This window comes from Hemiscyllium ocellatum, chromosome 23, assembly GCF_020745735.1.
Source record: "Hemiscyllium ocellatum isolate sHemOce1 chromosome 23, sHemOce1.pat.X.cur, whole genome shotgun sequence".
NCBI classification, from domain to species: domain Eukaryota; kingdom Metazoa; phylum Chordata; class Chondrichthyes; order Orectolobiformes; family Hemiscylliidae; genus Hemiscyllium; species Hemiscyllium ocellatum.
In genome coordinates, this window is record NC_083423.1 from 15,159,661 (window position 1) to 15,182,571 (window position 22,911).

At 45.7% G+C, this 22,911-nt stretch overlaps 1 protein-coding gene across 2 annotated transcripts in view; it reads right to left on the reverse strand.

Annotated features, from left to right (window-relative positions):
- plxna4 (plexin A4) overlaps positions 1-21,437 on the reverse strand; it is a 630,201-nt gene extending 608,764 nt beyond the window's left edge. For both annotated transcript variants that reach the window (XM_060842703.1, XM_060842704.1), the window contains exons 1-2: positions 21,398-21,437; positions 10,442-11,746 (exon numbers count right to left, since the gene is read on the reverse strand). In XM_060842703.1, the coding sequence (XP_060698686.1) occupies positions 10,442-11,605 (1,164 nt within the window). In that variant the 5' untranslated portion in view covers positions 11,606-11,746; positions 21,398-21,437. The remainder of the gene's footprint in view (positions 1-10,441; positions 11,747-21,397) is intronic.
- Positions 21,438-22,911: the final 1,474 nt, after the last annotated feature.

The following is a 22,911-nucleotide window of genomic DNA, read 5'->3' on the forward strand; positions in this document are numbered from 1 at the left end:
CTGAAAGGTAGAAGACAGAGGATGGTGGTGGAGGGTTGTTTTTCAGACTGATGGCCTATGACTAGTGGAGAGCCACAAAGATCGGTGCTGGGTCCACTACTTTTCGTCATTTATATAAATGATTTGGATATGAACATAGGAGGTATAGTTAGTAGGTTTGCAGGTGACACCAAAATTGGTGATGTAGAGGACAGCGAAGAAGGTTACCTCAGAATACAACGGAATCTTGATTAGATGGGCCAATGGGCTGAGAAGTGGCAGATGGAGTTTAATTTAAATAAATGTGAGATGCTGCATTTTGGGAAAGCAAATCTTAACATGACTTATACACTTAATCATAAGGTCCTGGGGAGTGTTGCTGACCTTGGAGTGCAGGTTCATAGCTCCTTGAAAGTGGAGCCGCAGATAGATAGGATAGTGAAGGTGACGTTTGGAATATTGCATGCAATTCTGATCTCCTTCCTATCGGGAGGATGTTGTGAAACGTGAAAGGGTTCAGAAAAGATTTACAAGGATGGTGCCAGGGTTGGAGGATTTGAGCTATAAGGAGAAGCTGAACAGGCTGTGGCTGTTTTCCCTGGAGTGGTCTATGACTAGTGGAGAGCCACGAAGAGGTGACCATTTTGAGGTTTATAAAATCATGAAGGGCATGGATACGGTCAATAGACAAGGTATTTTCCTTGGGGTGGAGAGGTCATAACTAGAAGACATAGTTTTAGGATGAGAAGGGAAAGACATAAAAGAGACCTAAGGGGCAATTTTTTCACACAGAGGGTGGTGCGTGTGTGGAATGGGCTGCCAGAGGAAATGGTGGAGGCTAGTACAATTGCAACATTTAAAATACATCTGGATGGGTATATGAATACGAAAGGTTTGGAGGGATATGGGCTGGATGCTGGCAGGTAGGATTAGATTGGGTTGGGTCGGCATGGACGGGTTGGACAGAAGGGTCAGTTTCCGTGCTGTATATCTCTTTGACTCTACGACTGGGTGATGAGAAAGTATCTGCTGTCCTGATCAAGAGGCTTGTGTAACAGTGATAGAGTTTCTACATCTGAGTAGGGAAAGAACATTCAGATTGTTTTAAATAACAACTCCCCTGGAAGAGTCACATAGGCCCATTACATTCACAAATGTGCAGATGAGATCAGTTCAATGTTTTATCTAAAAGCACCAGACAGTGCAACATACCCTTAGGACTTGACTGAAATATCCAAATGTCTTCTTTAAAAACAAAGAGCAACTAACATGACATAATTCCTAAACTCAACTACTGAAAGTTATAAATAGATTATTAGTTTGAAGTGCAATTTGAGGCCATGTGTATTAATGGAAAACGCCATCAATTTTAATTTATAATACTAATCAATTATTTGAATAGGTTTATCAGTTTCAGTGTGCTTGAGGTGTGATATTACCACCATGCAAAAGGCAAATCATTCTCTAAAAGGAAGATCCTACCCCATTAATTAACTATGTAGGCAAGGTATCTTTAAGCATTTCAGACACTAACTTTTTCGGCTAACTGTGGCCCTTTTGTGGAATCAGTTTGTATATCAGGATTGGAGCACATGAAAAGAAACGTTTGTCAGTCCACTGCAGAACTGAAGAATGTAGCAGGATCAAAGTTGGAACAAACAAAGGCCCCAAACAGCCTCTCAGATGGGCATGAAATTGGTATGGCATTATGAGCACAGGTTTGCATTTATCTCTCAATTAGAGATCCAACCATTATCACATTACTGTGTGTGTGAAATTGCAGTTTGCAAATGCACTGCCACATTCCCTACTTCACAACAGTGATTACACTTCAAAAAGTATATCTTTGGCTGTAAACCGCTTTGAGACATCTGGAGGTGAAAAATACAAGCCTTTCTTTTTTTTAAAAAGAAAAAGCCAACTGGTTCTTTATGGATAGTTACCCAAAAAAGAAAGATGTTTCTCGAGCCTTTCCATTGCTAATGTTATTGATATAGGCATGGGCTAAGGAATGGTCAAATTTCCCTTCCAAGATGCAACACTTGGTAACTACAAAGTGAAGAACAGTTCAACTGAAGGCATTGTGAACCATGGCTGGCGTAGAAGTACAGTACATCAAGTCAGGAATGAAACCAGCATTTCTTTTACAGTGTGAAAAATTATTTTGTCCCAAAGAAGTTAAGGGACACCAGTTTGAGTCTAGACCTTAGTTCGATTAATGGGACAGGGCACTGCTATGCGCTCATCAGCCAGTCGAAAGTATTATCCAACACATGCTAACCATAAAGTGACTGATATTTTTCACTTCCATTTATGTCTGCACTGCCTTTATTTAGACTGCAATGAATGCACAAGGGGCCAGGACTAACACCAGTGAAGGGCACCACAAGTTAGTAGGTCTTAGAGACTATTGTCTTCCCTCACAAAACAAAACAACTTGCATTCATTGAATGTCAGAAACATCCTGGGAAAATAAGAAAATAACGTCGATAGAAAAGGGGGAAAAAAATGAAATGATAGTTGCCAAGTCTTAGATTTTCTGCAAGTTCAATCTTAAAAACAACAGTGTGAACAGAATAAACTAGACTTTCTATAACTCACAGAAGCAATGACAGGTCTCACTGGAGGCAGGGTGAAGGGCTTATGCCCAAACATTGATCCTCCTACTCCTCGGATGCTGCCTGACCTGCTGTGCTTTTCCAGTACCACACTCTCATCACAGGAGGCAGTACCAGTTTGAAAAGCATATGTTAACACAAAAATCAGCCAGATATCCAAGTTTGAGTACAACTGGGATGGATGTTAACTTCTCACTTACTGTGACTGGAGGTTTCCTGTTAAACATAACAGGAAGCAAACATAACCTCATCGTGAGGACTAGAAACCCATTGGATGACTGAGGCCAGCAGAATGGCTAGTCTGAGAATGGACAAACAGTTACACTTCCCCTTAATAGCTCTAGTGAGATTTTAGTAGAGTGGAAGTTTTAAGTACACCACTGGCCAGTGTTTTAAATCTGAAATGAGAAAGTTTCACAACAATGTTCCTGGCTAAAATAGGAGGTTTGTTGATACATCATAAATTTTCTCTTCACTCAAAAGAATTTTACAGCCATTTCTCCCAAAGTTTATTGAGTAATTGTGGTTTCATAACCACCACAGTCTTTCTTTCATCTTTTTCTATATTGAGAGTGTTGGCAAATTATTTCATCACATAACAATCACACCTGACCCAAAACCAGCTGTAATGTGATACCCACCCGCCACTGATTTATGATCAGCATGACACTGCTTTCTAATTCCTTACCCTACTCCAGACGTCGAAGCTAATTTAGTACTTCAACTGTATCAGGCAGAATATTTATGTAACATTCCTACCTAAAAAAAAGCCAGAATGCATCACAAGTCTGCAACCGAGCCAAAAAAATAACAAAAGGCACAAACAAACAGGTTTTTTATTGATCTGGATATGGCAGGATACAAGTGTGAAATGCAGCATAAAGCAATAATCCAAATCGGGTTGTAGGAGCGTGTGCAGTACTTAAAAATTGGAACACAGACCTTGAAGTCAACCTATTGAAGTAAAACAGATGAGTGCTATTAATGGGCAGCAGCCAGGCTGGAAGTTCATGCTTAATGAAATTTGTGATGAGTGGAGATAAAGGCTTAGCAAGGAGATTGAAGGAAACAAAGGCACCCCAGTATATGGCCTCGATTTGGAAAACAAATGATTCCACAGACTGCTTGTATGTTAAAAAAAACTCAAATAAAGATAAGATGGATTAGTTAGTTAGCAGTGACCAAGAGGGGCTTTAGATTGCATTTGTACTCCAATTGATTCAGCTATTGCCAAAGATAGCAAAACACATCCCTGGTTGAACTTACCAATCAAGCCAGAACAGCCATACAAGTCCATTACTCAGCTTAAGTGTGAAAGGTGACTTTGGTAAAGTTTGGGTGACTATCCAAGGTCCAACAGAGGGAATAACATTAGGAAAGGCTGCGACCTGGGAGCACAGCCTTAGCCTTCCCTCAAAGGGAAGACCTTTTAGAATGAAGGTAAGGAGAAACTTCTTCATCCAGAGAGTGGTGGATCTATGGAATTCATTGCCACTGAAGACTTTGGAGGCCAAGTCATTGAGTATATTTAAGACTGGGATAGACAGGTTCTTGATTATTAAGGAGATCAGGGGGTTACAGAGTGAAAGTGGGAGAATAGGGTTGAGAAATTTATCAACCGTGACTGAATGGTAGAGCAAACTCAATGGGCTGAATGGCCTAATTGCTGCTCCTGTGTCTAACAGTCTTATGGTCTAAAAGTGGGAGGTAATTGATGAGAAGAATTGAGTGCCAGAACAACAGTACAAAGCAGCTTCAGAGAGTTAACAGCACGATCCAGTGAATGGGAGAAATAGTACACAGGTTGGAGCAAAAGCAGAGACTTTCCTTTAGCTGGACCAGTTGAGCTCAGCACTAGAGGGTGATGGCAGGATATGGGTTAATTGAAGTAATGTCACATAATGTGGCAGTCAGAGGATGAAGGTGGTGATCGGAGGGTGTGCTGGTGAGTTAAAAAAGTCTGACAGAGATAAAGGCACAGGTGCTCAGGGCTAACATGCCAACCATTAAACAAGCTTGTGAAGACAATGAAGTTTGTAGTTACAGCAGCAAAAACAAAACACTAGAGCAGAGTTAATTGAAAGTAATCAAATAAAACAAGACAGGTGTGTTAACTTAGTACAAGATGCGACTTGTTGCCATTCTCACCCTGATCTATTGACTAAACTCGACTCCACTGGGTTCAACTATCCCCCTTGAGTCATCAGAACACCCAGCATGCCATTTTAATTTCCATGCCTAACACTAAGAACATAATTCATAAGCCCTAAAGTCACAAATGAGTCACCATCCATCACACAAGTAGAGATTTATAAAAACAAATTCACAGGTTTTCAATTTATCACATTCAAGTTTCAAATATGATAAAATTAATAACATTTCTGATTTCTTCACAAATGAGAAAAATGAATCAGTAAAATGCCAAGTGGCTATTAAAAGATAACTGTACTATTTTATTGCTGTACAAATTAGGTCACATATCAATGCAAATGAGCACTACGTATCATATGAAGCCTTTGCCATGCACACCTCACAACCAGCTGACTTCACAATCAGAAGGCTGTAGGTTCAAACCCCATTGATGACTTGAGTGTTTCACCTATGTCTCTACAACAGTCAACGAACTAATTTACTATTTCATTATTTAAAAAGGGGAGAAAAAGATGATGACATGGGAACAAAAAAGCCTGGAAGAATATGCTGATATAATTTGAGAAAGTAGGGTACGTGAATGCTTGTGAATTATAAACATTGACACAGATCAACTTGAGTAGAATGATCTACTATAATTCATAATAATTCTTTATTAAAAAAACTGTTGGGATTGCTAACTTTTGAATTAAGTATTAAATCATTATGCTCAAATTCCTGCTAAAAAGGACTATTTGAGCAATAGCAGGAAGTCTTGCAGGCAAATTTTCCATTTTTTAAAATTCACTCATTAAACAATGGTTTTGTTGGTCAAGTCTGCATTTACTGCCCATGCCTAGTCACCCTTAAGAAGTTGGTGAGCTGCCTTCCTGAACCAGTGCAGTCCATTTGCTCTAGGTAGACCTATAATACCATTTGGAAGAGGATTCCAGGATTTTGACCCAATGACCCAGCTAGCTAACAACAGATATAGGTAAAAACAACTAGGTAAAACAAAAGGACTGCAGATGCTGGAAACCAGAGTCTAGATTAGAGTGGTGTTGGAAAAGCACAGCAGGTCAGGCAGCATCGGAGGAGCAGGAAAATCGATGTTTCAGGCAAAAGCCCTTCATCAGGAAATTCTATCAAATATAGAGTACCTGGTCATTTTTGATGATAGGTCTTGTTGCAAGAAAAAGAAATTGTTTTTTTCAAAATCATTTGTTAGTGAAGTTGCCACAGTCTCAGAGGACCATAGGGCTGGTTTCTCAATACAGGCAACTGATGGGGAGTTTAACCAGAGGTTCACATACCTCAGATGAGGGACAAGGTTGAGATGGTGGGACCTTCACAATGACCTCAGCCATTGTGGGAATTGAATGAAACAGCATAGCGTATGATTCAAAAGTAATTCATTCTACACAAGGGTGTACAGAGTATGTATGCTATTTCAATAGACATCTTTTCTCAGTCAGTCATGACATGTACAAGGCATGAGTGAGATCAGACTTGGAACATTGTGTACAGTTTTGGTCCTCTTAATAGAAAAAGGATGTAAATTGTATTGGAAGCAGCTCAGAATAAATTCACTGGATTGATTGTAGAAATGAAGAGCTTGTCTGACGGAGAGTTTAGGCATATACTTTCTGGAGTTTAAAAGAATGAGAGAATATCTAATTGAAGTATACGAATTGTTAAAAGGGATTGACAAAGCAGACATAGAAATGATGTTTCCCCATCTGAGGCTATCTGGAATGAGAGATCATTGTTTTAAATGGTATCTCTCAGCCCTAAACCGAAATTAGTTGAAATTACTTCTCTCAAAAAGGTTGTGAATCTATGGAATTTACTATATCAGAGTGAAGAGTTAAAGAGCAGGCAGGAGAGTGGAGTTGAGGCTGACATGTAATCAGACATGATCATATTAAAATAGTCGAACAGGCTCAAGGGGCTGAATTGCCAACTCCTGCTCATAGTTCTTTTGTTTGTTTTAAAAGCTTTCTATCCCTCTCCAAGAGTCAATTCATGGGCTTTAACTCCTCAGTTACAAATGATTCAATGCTTCATCCAAGAGAGTGCTCTTCTGACTGATTGGAGTCATACCTACATAGGAAGATGATCATGATTGTTGGAGGTCTGTCATCTGAGCTGCTGCATCTCTGCAGGAACTTCTCAGGGTAGTGTCCTAAGCCCAACCAGTTTCAACTAATTCAATGACCTTCCCTTTATCATAAAGTCAGAAATAGGGAGGTTTGCTGATAATTGCACAGTGTTCAGCATCATTCATACCTCTTCAGGTACTGAAGCAGTCCATGCTCAAAAGCAACAATATCCATACTTGGACTGGCAAGTGGCAAATAGCATGAATGCCAAACAAATGCCAAGCAACAATCATCTCTAATAAGGGACAATCTAATCACCACCAGTTGACATTCAATGATGGCTCTATCACCATCACTGAATACACCCACCATCAACATTCTTGGGAGTTACCATTGACTAGAAACTCATATGCACTTGCCGTATAAATAAAGTAGCTTCGAGAACAGGTTAGAGACTATGAACACTGCTTGGGGTAACTCACCTCCTGACTCCCAAAGTCTGTCCACCACGTTCAAGGCACAAGTCAGGAGTGTGAAACTTGTGCCCCATTCGCCTGGATGAGTGCAGCTCCAATGACACAAAGTTTGACACTACCCAAGACAAAGCAGCCCGCTTGATTGGCACTACATCCATGAGCATATATGGCATCCACCACCTACACTCAGTAGCAGTAGTGTGCACTATCGACAAGATGCACTGCAGATATTAACTCTCAATCCTTAGACAGCACTTTCCAAATCCAGGACTACTACCACATCAATGGTCAAGGGTAACAAATACATGGGAACACCATCATCTGCATGTCCCCCTCCAAGCCACTCACCATCCTGATCTGGAAATATGTTACCGTTCCTTCACTGTCACTGGGTCAAACTCCCGGAAGTCCCTCCCTAGTGGTATTGTGGATTAACCTACAGTACTTGGACTGCAGCAGTTCAAGAAGGCAACCACCTTCTCACGGGCAACAGGCAATAAATGCTGGCCAGCCGGTGATGCCCACATCCTACAAGCGAATAGGAAAAATACATGCTCTTCAAAAACAAATGCTGGCAGATTATTTGACTCTGCAATCATCTCAGCCTATTCTCATGAACAGTTTCAAACGAGGCTTATTGCATGGAGATCAGAAGCATCAAATCAGGCTGGAAAGATCCAAGTGGGCAGACTCCAAGTGATAGTGGCCAAGCAGGCCACATATGCTCTGGTTAGAGACTACAGCAGATAGGAATGAGGCCCAGAGGGTTTTATTTTAAGAGTTTTTTTTAAAGCTTTTACATTTCATCCTTTGGCCACAGAACCTTTGAATGCAGTACTAGAGTTATTAAAGCACCTTTCATGCAGTTACAAAGAATTACACTGATCTAATACTCTTGGAACATCCTAAAGTGTTTGACAGGAGCAAATACCAACTTGTGACACCAAGCCACATAAGAAGGTATTAGGAGAAGTACTTAAAAGCTTCAACAGAGGGATATGGCTTAAGGAGCATCCTAAAAGTGGAATACATGGTCGGACAAATGGAGAGCTTTGGAAGAATAATCCAAGGTGCTTTAAAGATTCAAAATCACCTGCATACTCTCAGGGTCTGCACAACACATGAATGGCACACTGCCTTCAATGGCTCCATATAGACACCACGGGCAGCACAGTGGCTCAGTGGTTAGCACTGAGATGGGAGGCCCTGTTGCAGCTGTGCAGCACATTGGTTAGGCCAATGTTGGATACTACATTCAATTAGGGTGGCACAGTGGCTAGCACTGCCGCCTCACAGCACCAGGGACCTGGGTTTGATCCCAATCTCGGGTGACTGTGTGGATTTTGCATAGTCTCCCCGTGTCTGGGTGGGTTTCCTCCGGGTGCTCTGGTTTCCTCCCACATTCAAAAAGATGTGCATGCTAAATTGCCCATAATGTCAGGGGTAAATATAGGGTAGGGGAATGGGTCTGGGTGGGTTACTCTTCAGAGGGTTGGTGTGGACTTGTTGGGCCAAAGGGCTTGTTTTCATACTGTAGGGGATCTCATCTAATCAACCGCACTCTTGGCCATTTTGGGGTGGGACATGTAGGTGTGGGGTGGGGGGGTTGCTGATAAACTCAACAATCTGCCTCTTCTGTGGCTGTGACCATACGAAGGGAGCACCTCATCCCCCACTGGTATGCATTAGGCCTTCTGGTTAGCTCAGTGGCTGGTTGGCAATACAAAGTAATGTTGAGAGCATGGGTGCGATTCCTGTACTGGCTGAGGTTACGATAAAGGACCCTCCTTCTCAATCCTCAGCCTTTGCCTGAGGCATGATGACCCTCAGGTTAAACCACCACCAGGAGTGTCTTGTTGCAGTGAGAGAGTGCAGTCCTGTATTCCAGGAGGGACAATGGTAACTTTACTTCATGGTGTCAGTGAGTAGCACTGCAGGGAGTGCATGATAGACTCCAAAAACTGAGATTTCCATTTGCTAACTTTCCCTTAAGGATTTGATTTCAGTTACAGCACCCCTTTGAGGGGCTGTCAAAATGATTGATCAATTTACTGGGTTGTTGGTATTCAAAGTAGTGCGACGACTTAACACATGATACATTTCCCTAACAATACACTAACTGAACGGGCCTGTCGGGTTAAGTTGGAACAAATTCCATGAAGACACATTTCACCCCCATCCTCAGCAGATATCCCAACATTTTCCTGGCTACAAACAGTTCTGAAGTAGGAGAAAGTGAGGACAGCAGATGTTGGAGATCAGAGTCCAGAGTGTGGTGCTGGAAAAACACAGCTGGTCAGGCAGCATCCGAGGAGCAGGAGAGTCAACGTTTTGTGCATAAGTCCTTCATCAGGAAGTCCTGAATTTCCTACTCTTCGGATGCTGCCTGACCTGCTGCGCTTTTCCAGTGCCACACTCTCGAGTTCTGAAGAAGGGTCAATTTTCTCTCTAACAGATGCTGACAGACCTGCTGAGTTGTCCCTGCTATTTCAGGGGCGGCATGGTGGCTCAATGATTAGCACTGCTGCCTCACAGCGCCAGGTTCCATTCCAGCCTCGGGCAACGGTCTGTGTGGAGTTTGCACATTCTCCCCGTGTCTACATGGGTATCCTCTGGGTGCTCCGGTTTCCTCCCACTGTCCAAAGATGTGCAGGTCAGGTGAATTGGTCATGCCCATAATGTTAGGTGCATTAGTTAGAGGAAAATGGGTCTGGGTGGGTTACTCTTTGGAGGGTTGGTGTGGACTGTTTGGGCCGAAGGGCCTGTTTCCACACATTAGGGAATCTAATCAAGTTTCAGGTTTCCAGCGTCGTTTGGAGGGGATTAGGGGTTTGCTGGTTTGTTTTGTTCTATGAACAGAAGTCCCACACACAAGGACACACACATACACACACACACACACACACAGAGCTACACATACACACAGTGCAAAAAGTGAGGTCTGCAGATGCTGGAGATCAGAGCTGAAAATGTGTTGCTGGTTAAAGCACAGCAGGTCAGGCAGCATCCAAGGAGCAGGAAAGGGCACAAGCCCTTCATACACACACACACATGAGAGCTACACACACACACACACACGTACATACACAAACATGCACACACACGTACATACAGAGAGATATAGAGCCAGCCTTACCGCGGGCACACACGGGATGTCCTTCACTTTGAGCCAGGCCAGATCCAGGAAGCCCTCGCCTCTGTAGCAGGACTGCAGGCGGTCCTTAATACGCTCGTTGATGGAGCCCAGCACAAACATGCAGAGGACGGATTCATCGGGGGCTTGGCTGCGCCTCTTCTGGCCCTTGGAGAAGACGGCGAACAGCACGTCTTCCCGGTTGGCCTGAATGCCCAGGGAGCGGGCTAGCACCGGGCCAGCCTTGGCGAGGTGAGCGGCCTGCAGCAGCCGGTACTCCACCCCGTCGCGGACGCAGCCGATGGGCATCTCCACGTAGGAGTTGAAGGTGGTGTCGGCCTGGCAGAGGCGCACCAGCTTGGAGGTGTAGACCTGCTGGCGGCTGGAGCCTGGCCCCGCGTTGACCAGTTCGGGCTGAAGGGTCAGGAAGTAGACGAAGGCGCCGCTGCTGAACCCGTAGATGTAGTAGATGTCAAAGTCGGGGATCACCGTGAAGGTGTCCGACGGGATCTTGATGAGGGAAGCCACGAACTCGTCGTGGAAGACGAAGGAGAACATCTCGTCGGCCTCGGCGTTGGTGGACAGCAAGCGGCTGGAGATGGTGGGGAAGTACTCGGGCTTCCCGTCCACCGCCGTGGCCACGAACAGCTTCGCGTCCGAGCCCTGCTCCGACACGATCACCCCGAAGACGGAGCCGCTGTCGTTGACCCCGGACAGGTAGTGCTCCTTCTTGTGGTACGGCTCGCCCAGCTTGAAGAGGTCCTCCAGCCGCAGCAGCTTGCAGATGCCCTGGTAGAGGCTGCCGCAGGCGATCAGGCGCCGCTCCCCCTGGTCGATCAGCAGCATCTTGTTGATGTTGTCGGTCAGCCGCAGCGGCTCGTTGCACGGCTGGACGATGCGGGGCGGGTAACAATTCGGGTTGTCCTCATCCGGCCCGGTCTGGTGGGTGATCAGAGGCTGCAGGTCAGCGGACAGCTTGTAGATCCGATTGACCGCCCCCAGGTACACGCTGCCCGTGCTCTGGTCCACCGCCAGGTGATTGAACACCCAGTCCGGGTTATCCGTCTTAAAAGTCCTGTAATCCTGGTTAACCACTGAGCCCCCACCACAGCTAGAGGCGAGAGTGAGCAGCAGATGAAAGGTGAGGCAGTATCTGCCGACCGCCATTGTTTTGGAGGGGGGTGGGAGGTGAGGGTGGATGTCGATTTTTGGTCCGGTCCCTCTTGTTTTAATGTTTAAATCCTGGTTGAAAAAAAAGACACTCGGCTTTACAAGTCTACCCACGCCCGATCCTCAGCATGGTAAAGTCTGAAAGAGAAGAGATAAAAGTTACAAAGCAGATTGGTCACAGAATCCCTCCCAGCTTGCCCAGGGGAGAGGGGATCTCTGGGTCAACAAGCTAATCCAGAGTCCACGAGAGTGGTGCAGGAAAAGTACAGCAAGGTCAGGCAGCATCTGAGGAGCAGGAGAATGGACGTCTCAGGCAAAAGCCCTTCATCAGGAATCGAGCAGTCCTCACTATCTCCCAGTGAAGCTAATCCATTCCTGTTGGTCCCCACCTTGTATCATTCACACATTACCTTTTCAGCTGGGGGCTTGGTTATCGCAGTTAACTGAATGGCGTGGGTTCAATTCCCACACCAGCTGAGGTTACCATGAATGACCCTCTTGTTTTGCCTGAGGTCTGGTTTCACCATCACCAGTTGTCTCCCTGGTGTTTTGGTAGGACTAGTCCCCTGTCAGCTCAAAGGGTCATACTGGACAGTGAAGAAGGTTATCTCAGATTATAAAGAGGTCTTGATCAATCAGGTCAATGGGCTAAGCAATGATGGATTCATTTGGATAAATGCAACATACTGTATTTTGGTAAAATAGAAAAAGACTTATACAATTGATGGTAGGGCCTAGGGTAGTGTTGTAGAGCAGAGAGACTGAGGGGTACAGGTATGTAATTGCTTGAAATTTGCATCACAGGTAGATAGGATGGTAAAGAAAGTGATTAGCACCCTTGGCTTCATTACAGAGTCATAGAGATGTACAGCATGGAAACAGACCCTTCGGTCCAACCCATCCATGCCGACCAGATATCCCAACCCAAACTAGACCCACCTGCCAGCACCCGGCCCATATCCCTCCAAACCCTTGCTATTCATATACCCATCCAGATGCCTCTTAAATGTTGTAATTGTACCAGCCTCCACCACATCCTCTGGCAGCTCATTCCATACACGTACCACCCTCTGCATGAAATAGTTGCCCCGTGGATCTCTTGCGTATCTTTCCCCTCTCACCCTAAACCTATACCCTCTAGTTCTGGACTCCCCAACCCCAGAGAAAAGACTTTGCCTATTTACCCTATCCATGCCCCTCATAATTTTGTAAACCTCTGTAAGGTCACCATTACTCAGAGCTTTAATTATAGGAGTTGGGGCGTCATGTTGAGGTTGTATAGGATGTTGATGAGGTGTCTTCTGGAGTACTGTGTGCAGTCCTGGTTGCCCTGCTATAGGAAGGAGAGGGTTGAGAAAAGATTTACCAGGATGTTGCTGGGAATGGAGGGGTTGTGATATAAAAATAGGCTGGGACCTTTTTCACTGAAGGGTAAGAGGTTAAGGGGCAACCTTATAGAGGTTTATAAAATCACGAGGTACATAGATAAGGTGAGTAATAAGGGTCCTTTCCCTAGGGTGGGGGAGTTCAAAGCTAGAGTGAGGAGAAATTTTTAAAAAGGATGAGGGGCAACTTTTTTTTGACATCGAGTGATTGTGTGTGGAATGAACTTCCAGAGGAATTGGTGGATGCAGCTACTTTTGTAAAGTTTAAATAACATTTGGCTAAGTACATGAGCAGGAAAGGTTTGAAGGAGTATGGACCAAAAACAGGCAAGTAGGAACATGGTCCGCATGGATTAGCTGGACCGAAGGGTCGGTTGACGCATTGTATGACTGGTTCTATCTGCTATTGTTGGGTGTATTTTTCCCACCGCACAAGTGAAGCAGCTGATAGCCGTTCAAGAAGCAGGAATCCTGTTTCACCCCGACGGCGACAGAAATATAAACACGCTAACAATTCATTTCATGACGCTCCGTACATGAAATGAAATCTCCTGGAGGGACAATTTAAGCAATAATCACTCAAGACTGAGTTATCTAGCACAGTTACTAAACGCTGGGTACAATAAAAGCTTCGTGCTTATTTGCAATTTAACCCAGCCGATTTTTTTTTCCGAAATAAATTCCTCCTGAAATCTGGGATCGGCCTTAGTCAGTGCCAGGGGGTCATTATGTCTCTCATGTATTGCAACTGCCGCTAACAAATTCCCTACTCTATGGAATAGAACGATGCAGGGACGGGAATCGGCCCTGCACAAGAATAACACGCAGATTCGTGAAGTTTGGGTGTACAAGGGGGCTTCTGTGCTGTGGTACAGTGGTAGTGTCCCTACCTCTGAGCCCGGAGTTCTAGCTCTAGAGGCGTGTAATAACTTGTCTGAACCGATTGAATAAATATAACTAGTCCAAACAAAACTGTGGGGTTCTCTTAGTTTTCCCCCTCGCCCTTTGTCATGAGGGGTTGGGGGGGTGGAATCTCTCAATGATCGAATCCACCCGCCCGCCTTCCGAAAGAGTCTCGGTTTCCCTTCAAGAGGAACAAGCAGCCCGTTTTTTCCTCAACATACCGGGGTTTCATTCATCAAACAATCCGTCACACCCAAAAGAGCCAGCTGATTAAGTAATGTGTAACCCAAGATAAATACTGCAATGACCAGGACTTCAATAAACCACCAAGTTACACAGAAGAACAATTTACATCCATCGCATTTCCTAGAGGGGGAATAAAGGAAAGATTGCAAATGTAATCTGGAATTATTTCAACGTAATTATATTAAAGGGGGTGGGGTGGGAAGAATGAAGGGGGTGTATACCCCACCACTTAAAATCGTTGCTGTTGTAGATTCATCGCAAGGAGGCACCACTCTCTCAGAGTGCTCACTATGACCCCCGTACTACACGAGGCAATCCCCATCCATACACCCACCCCCTCAACTATACCCCCACCCTTCTCCCCATACCCCCACCCCCTTCCCCATACCCCTACCCTCTCTCCCCATACACCCACCCTCTCAACTATACCCCCACCCTCTCTCCCCATACTCCCACCCTCTCTCCCCATACTCCCACCCCATACCCCCACCCTCTCACCTATACCCCCACCCTTCTCCCCATACTCCCACCCCCTCTCCAAACCCCAACCCCTCACCCAAAGCCCCAACCCCCTCTCCATACCCCCACCCTTCTCCCCATACTCCCACCCCCTCTCCATACCCCCACCCCTCACCCATAACCCAACCCCCTCCCCCCACCCACCCTTCCCCCGTATACTCCCCATACTCCCACCCTTCCCCTGTATACCCCACCCCTATCCCCATATGTCCACCCTCCCCTCTCTCCCCATACCCCACCCCTCCCATACCTTCACCCCCTCCCCCCACCCTCCCCCTGCACTCCCAGCCCTATCCCCATACCGCCACCCTCCCCCCTGCACCCCCAACCCTATCCACATACCCCACCCCTCTCCCTGATGACCCTGAAATGGAACGACAGAGCATCTTCCGCCACATCTGTCAAGACTGCTGATTTTAGGAATTAATTTGACCCATTAATTCTCAAAGTAACGCCGCATTTTATTTAAGACTTATGATGGTATTAATTATATATTCATGAAAATCTCCGCAATGCCTGACCTGAATTGTAAAGTGATTTGATTTTATGTACAGAGCGCATTTTAATTGGTTGCATAATTAAAAGCTCATTCGTCCTTCAGGGAAGGAAATTTGCCATCCTTCCCTGGTCTGGCCTACATGTGACTCCAGACCCTCAAAGCAATGGCTATTAACTGCCCTCTGAGCTGGCCTAGCGAGTTACTCAGTTCAAGGGTAATTATGGATAGGTAATAAATCCTACCCTTTCCACTGAAGCCCACATCAAAATTAGAAATAAAATTAAGTTAGAGGTATCTCAATGTTTGTACTTTAAGAAGACAATTGGGATTTCTGAGGGTCACTTTGTCTTTCTGTCACACCGAGATGTCAGGACCTGGAGAGATTCTCGAGAAGGAACACACATATTTTCAGTGTGGGCTCTGGCCCTAGGCTGGCCAGTCAGCCAGACTCTCAACTCCTGCCTCCTTTAAGAGGTAGGTGCTGGTGTATACATTACTGATGAAGGGCTTATGTTGACTCTCTTGCTCCTCGGACGCTGCCTGACCTGCTGTGCTTTTCCAGCACCACATTCCCGACTCTGATCTCCAGTATCTGCACTCGTCACATGCAGAAGGCGGCGATGCGGCCCATCAAGTCTTGCCCAGTCGTTCAGTGAGATCACAGCCGATCCGAGAATCTACAACTCCACTGTCCTGCCTGAGTCCCCTTATTAAATTAAAGCCCGCCAGCCCCCTGACTTGAATATTCTTACGGACCTACATCTACAGCCATCTTGAGGTGCAATTATATAGATTCACTAACGACAGAAGAACTTCCTTATCTCTGTATTGGTCCCTTCATCTGAAATCCAAGACAAATACCCAGTGGGAAATATTCTAACCTCAACTCTTCCTCCCCACCCCCTACTTTCAGGGATTACCAGAAACCAGGGGTCCTTAAAAACTGGTCCATGTACCAGTGACTGTGCTAACACAACCTCTTCACAAACATGGACGAAATTTACTTTTGTAAGCACGTGGTTGGAAACGTTTTTTTGCGCTTCCTCTCACTCTTTACATGTAAACCCTGTCATTTCTGGAATTCTGAAATGTGAACGGAAAACGCCGCAAATAATTCCAACAATGCGGAGCACCGCTTGATTCACAGCGGATGCCTGACCTACCGAGTATCTCCATCTGCTTTTCTTCATCTCATTCCCTCTGCATGTCTGGGAGCCAGTACAGATCTCTATCAACAATATTCTCTCTCTCTTTGCCCAGTAGACCAAAAAGGCCCAGACGGGGAAAGTTACAAATTCCATGAGATGCGGCCAAATGACACATTGACACTTTTTAAACGGAGTGTTTTACTTGAATAATGTTTAATTGAAACTTTTGGGAGTTTTAAACTCCGTTTCTCAATGAGAACATCAACGTGATGGACAACTCGCAAAACATCTTGGCATAATCTTTCACAGCCCTTTGCCTGACAGACTGCACAGAGTTGTTGGGAGAAATGACGAGGATCTTCGATATATAATCCCTATTAAGATTAAGGCTGTTCCATATCATTTAAGAGACGATGGCTAGGATTACGAAACCCCAGACAAATCTTGAACCAACTGAATAAGAAATTGGAATGTGTACCAATTACTCCTGATCCACTTATGGACTGGCTCTCGGTCACTAGGAGATACTGCAAATGCTGGGGAGTCACGGTCAATGAAACGTGGCTCTGATAAAAAAAAGGGGGTAAAAAATGAGGTCTGCAGATGCTGGAGATCACAGTTGAAAATGCGTTGCTGGTTAAAGCACAGCAGGTCAGGCAGCATCCAAGGAACAGGAAATTCGACGTTTCGGGCATAAGCCCTTAAAAAGCACAGCAGGTCAGGCAGCTTCCGAGGAGCAGGAGAGTCGATGTGTCGAGACTTATGCCCGAAACGTGGACTCCCCTGCTCCTTGGATGCTGCCTGACTTGCTGTGTGTTTTTTTTCCCAGAGTAGACAAGCAGGAGGCTGGAAGAACACAGCATCAGGAGGTGGGGAAGGCGACGTTCCGGGTATAACCCTCCTTCAGGACCCGCCAGTCTACCCTGGATTCCATCATCTGCTATTTATTTTAGTCTTTAACCGCGTTTTTTCACCCCAGCGCCAGCCTCTCGATCAATTTAATTCCCAGATTTGACTTGTCCATGTTAAGTTAATGGTGGCTAACGAAGGTCCAATCTTAAGAACCAATATTTTAGGGTAGATCACCGGGCGAATCCGAAATTTCTCGCCCGTTGATTATCTTCCGTTCAAAGATGTCCTCACCCAGGAAGGAGTGGTAATAACGAGCTCTGAAGAGTCATCTAGACTCGAAACGTTAGCTCGCTGTCTTTCCACGGATGCTGCGTGACCCACTGTGATCTCCAGCAGGTTTTTGTTTTCAGCGTGTAGTACTCACTCGCTTTCAATCCATCCTCTGGGTGAGGCACATATCTGTGACCTCCTGCTAATTATACTCAGCGCCTAATCGTCCTCCAGCCCCTTCACTAAGTCATGGCATTGACTAGTTCATGGTACCAAAAATATACAGATGGGCATTCAGTGTTACTGAAATACGGCCGAAAAACCACAAAAGAAGAACGCACGTTCATTTTACTTAAAAGAAAATTAAACTAAATATTGAACTTTCCCAAATTCCTGCTTTTGGGGCGATGTTCTGACTCGTTATTGCTGGTGTCAGTCTCGTTATAGGAATCTCACGAGGAAACATTTGCTTATAATTGGAATTTCATCTAATTGAGTTGGAGGTACTGTAATTGCCTATTAGGTAATTAAACAAATTGGGTGTTTGTTGATCCATCCTCCCACTCTAAATCAATCCAAGTACTTTCTCTCTCTCTCTCTCCCTGTAGATGAATCAATCAATTCAATTCTGTAGGATTCAGGCACCGGCTGCGATCTCCGTTTCTAAACCTGAGCCATCTACTATTACAGAAGTTCGCTCCAGCTCATTATAATCAAACATAGGATTTGAAAAAAAATCACACATTCGAGAAGGACTTAAGAAGCCGTGCATTCTCTAGTCACACGGCACCTATCTGCGTCCTGTTCAAGAAAGATTCTCCTGCATTCTAGCAACTAAAGGCGCTACTTTAACTCAGGTCAGACTTTTTTTAGGGGGGGTGGGGGGGACAGAGCGCGAAAGGGCAATGATTTCGCATCTTGCGCGGCGTCAACTCTAGATCTTCAGGAATGAGGGGAAGGGAAGAGAATCCTTAAACAGAGTAGATGCATCCCGAAAGTCATTCGGTGAAATTTGAGGATAAATTGACCACATCTTTAACAATAGCGTGCAATTCGGACCGCATTTTTTTAAAAAAAATGCCACAACTATCTATAGATGAAATTATCATTCTTATGAGTTTGACTAAAGACGTTCGTTTTAAATTGGTCAGTTTATTCGCATATTTGCGCCTTATAGAATCATACAGTATTGAAACAGACCCTTTGGTCCAACTCGTCCATGCCGACCAGATTTCCAAAACTGAACCGAGTCCCCATTTGCCTGGATTTGACCCCTATCCACCCATCGCAAATAAAAGGCATTTGGTCAGGAAGTTAGGTTCATTGGGGGAGTGTCCTTACTTCTGAGCCGCGGGACTCAGGTTCAAGTCCCAACAGCTCCAGAAGTGTGCGGTAGTATGCCTGGACAGGTTGTTCAGAAAATAGCAACCAGACAGGACAGAGTGAGTGGGAGCGGTTAGATGACCCAAGAGAGATGCTCTTTCAAAGGAGGAAAATGGGGCAGGTAAGATTACTGGAGGGATTCGCAGCTCTCAGGACATAATATTACTCCCAGAATCTTGTGTCAGCCGAATAATTGTTGAGAATTTTCGAACAAGAATGCCCCAAAAAGACACCCCTACACAACCAAGTCTGGGAAAATCCTTCAGAAAGAATCCTGTTCCCAGCTCTCACTGCAGCTAATTTCGTCCTTAATTTACTGCTAACCATCGAGCAACGTGTCCCTAACTAACAACGTTTTTAATTAAATCCTTACAAATCGCGATAAAACTTGGAACTATTCCGGACACTGGTTTATTCATTCCGCCAATTTTAACGCGATGTCCATTCGCAGTGGAAATGGGATTGCTGGCATTTTGGGAAATTTAACTGCGCAGAAACGGGCGCTTTTTAAATTTCGCCGCCGGTCAGTGAATGGTCAAGAAGCCTGAACTGCTGTGCTCTTCCAGCACCACTAATCCAGAATCTGGTTTCCAGCATCTGCAGTCATCACTTTTACCCAAGAAATCAGTTATATTCAGCCTTTTCCAACCTGGGGCGCTCGGATTCAGTGGAGGACATGCTGAGGGGATGTGAGGGAGATGGGCACTGGTTGGAGCCAGGACACGAACGGCGTTCACTGTGCTCACCGCTGGCGTGTGGGAGAGCCGGAGCTTCCTGATCGGAGACTCCTCTCTCAGACTCTCTCCGTGTAACAGGTTCAACCTTTAGAGAAGGAAGAAACTGGAGCAGGACGAGGAGAGGAGCTTTTGGGTCCTAGCGCCGTCGAGCATGTCTTTGACGCCAATTATTTAACATGTTTCTTTATAAATAAAGAGCGAGCCCTTCCTGATGAAGGGCTTATGCCCGAAACGTCGACTCTCCTGCTCCTTGGATGCTGCCTGACCTGCTGCGCTTTTCCAGCAACACATTTTCAGTTCTTTTAAAAATAAAATCTGGCAAAAGTTACACGCGGCTCCTTTTATGTAAACAGAACAGTACAATCCGATGATCTTCATACCCAACACTCACTGGAATTCGCTGATTATAAACACAGACATCAATCTGTCCTTGCGCTTGCCAGCGTTGGAAGGCTGTCTCGAACTCCCAACCACTTCAGATTTTGCAGAAAGCTCCATCCGAGGTCACACGCAGACTGCCCACTCCGGGATGTCGGCCCGGAACGCTCCCTCACACCCCCAGCCAACTGCTGGCGTTAACCCGAATCGCCTTCGTAAGCTTCGGCTGCTGGGGAAAAGCCCTTTTCACAGAGACTGTAGCCGCCTCCCTCCTCAATCTCACCCACAACGGGAAAATCAAAGCACCGCCCAGACCCATCCGATTCCCACGCCCCCCCCAACAAGCCCTTTGGAAACAGGCTATCTCCCTGCAGTGAAGGACACCCTGGCGTCATCAGTTGACAATTGAACAAAATTATTTCCTCTTCTTTCCGAGGTGCACGGTGAATACAACACTATTTAAAAATAAAGGGTGGAATTAAACAAAGTTGCCATCGCATTGACCTTAGATCCAGAGCGCTGGCCACCAGCCAAGGGTTAATTCATACTCGAGCAGGGGATCTGATTCCGGATTGGGGAACCACACAACAGAATACCTGAACGTTATTAAAGGGAAATCTGCCCTCATTCTCAAAACAAAAGTTCACTAAAAGTCAGTTTTAAGATGCAGAGTTAGCGATGCATTAATATAAGGTAGGGTGTGGAGGATATGTCACTCCCATGACCATTAAACGTCCTAATTACTCCAATGTGGAAACTAGCCCTTTCATCTTGTTAGTAGGACTGCCCTAACGGCAGACATTCCTCCTCTCCCTCCGCTGCATTTAATCAAGTGAAGGTGGTAAAAACAAGGACTGCAGATGCTGGAAACCAGAGTCTAGGTTAGAATGGTGCTGGAAAAGCACAGCAGGTCAGGCAGCGTCCGAGGAGCAGGAGAATCAAGTGAAGAATCGAGCTGACTGCCATCGTGATGGAAGCAGTTTTATGGAGAGCAGTATTCTCCCAGAAACCGAGCCTGAGTTCTACATGTGTGACAGCCACTGTATTTCCTTCCACTGGCTGGAAAGCTGTTACAGGTTTCTGAGAGGCGCGATACAGCTCTAACCTTCAGCACCCGAGAAAGGAAAAGGAAATCATTATTAAACCCGGATGAATGACTTTGAGTGAGTGTGTCTGAAATGCCCACTCCTCATAAAGGTAATGGTCGGGTTGGGAGGGAGAAAGGGGAAATCACAAATCGAACTGATCATCTCTCTCTCTCTCACGCACACACAACCTCAATGGCCATCCCTTCATCACACAGATTCACGGACATATTGCACAAATGCTTGGGTAACCCTCAATAAATTCAGTATTCTTCACCTTATTCCTGACAACACTTCCCTCTGCAATGATTAACACTTGCACAGATTCTTCCCGATTCCCCCCCGTAACTGTGCAACCCGGGGTCCAATTTCAAAGACACTTACCTGCCCTGTTCCCGCAATGCCTTTTCGCCCCGTATATATATCCCACCTTGGTTCCAGTCACTCTATTTCAACACCCGCGAGGAGGGAACTGCAGGGAGGCTGCTCACTGACTGGATAACGCTGTCCACAGTCGAACTGCTGGGCGAACGGGAGCCCACTGGAGAGAGCCAGCAATGTGTCTGGGAAGGGATTAGCGGGGCTGAACCATCAGCAACCACTAACTGAACAGGAACGCCAATAACCAACCGATAGCACAGCACCGCTGGCTTCAGACAGCGTGCAAGCCCCTGGGGTGAATATACAAGTCCATGTCAAGGAGTACACCCACCAACCAACAGCCCCCACCTCCCTTCACTGGATATGAGTGTACACGCTGTACACACACTGATGAGGTGAAGAGCTACAATCCTTTTCCGCATAGGGCCCGTGTTCTTGCACACCGCGATGTTTTAGTTTTATTGGGAGGAGGGGATGAGGGCGAGAAAGCTTCCATTCCCCGTTTCCCCCAAATATGTTCCCCTCGCAAGATTGATCTCGGCCGCCTTCAAGCTCCCTCCGAGGCGGTCTGGGGTTTGTACCTGTAACTAACCCGGGGAAATCCCACATCTTACACAGAGTGAGGACATCCAGGAGATAGACGGAGGCATGGACTCCAGGTATCCGCAGCCGGGATACTGTCGACTCAGGAATCCCAGTGTAGCCCAATGCACAGACACACACCGCGTCTCGGCTCTTAAATATTTGGGAGGGGGAGTAGTGACAGTCAATGGCTCGTCCTCTGGAGTGCGGAGCTGAGAGTGTGTTTGTGGATGGCAGAGAGAGAGAGAGAGAGAGAACACACTGAATCCACATTGCCACCTGCAGAAAGGTACTCGTAACAAACGGCTGACACCACACAAATACCTCACAACAAATACCTCGGTAACAGTAAAGATTGTTTCTTTTGTAGGGGGCGGGGAGGTAGACCCCAAAAGACCTTACCAGGTGTCCAGAAGATCACCGTCTGCAATGCTCACATATCGGTCAATCCGATAGCGTCACATTTCGGTGCTTTTTTTTTCAGAACTGGGGGTGGTTGTTAATATTATTATTCCATTAGTTGCAAATGAGCTTGAAACCGACACTATTGGCGAAGCCAAACTTCCTATTACTGGACTGTAATGGCTCATTTATTCGCGGTTGCTACTTGGTTTGCTTAGTAGACCGCCGCATTGACACACACACACACACACACACTGCAAAGACGCTGAGATATCGCTACTGAACGCAGGGCAACGTTTCAGAAATATTCCTCATTCCGCTTCCCCCACGCCACACCACCCCCACATAAAATAAACATAGAGAGAGAGAAAAACCTTTTTTTCCCCCGATCTTCTACTTAAAGCAGGTCCGAGTGAAGGCAGGATGTGATGGCAGAGTGTCATCAGCTCTCTTGTAGCTCTCTCAGTGCTCCGCTTGGCAATACCATTCTTACACTTGTACACTTCAGTGCATTTTTGGAAGAGGTGGGGGTG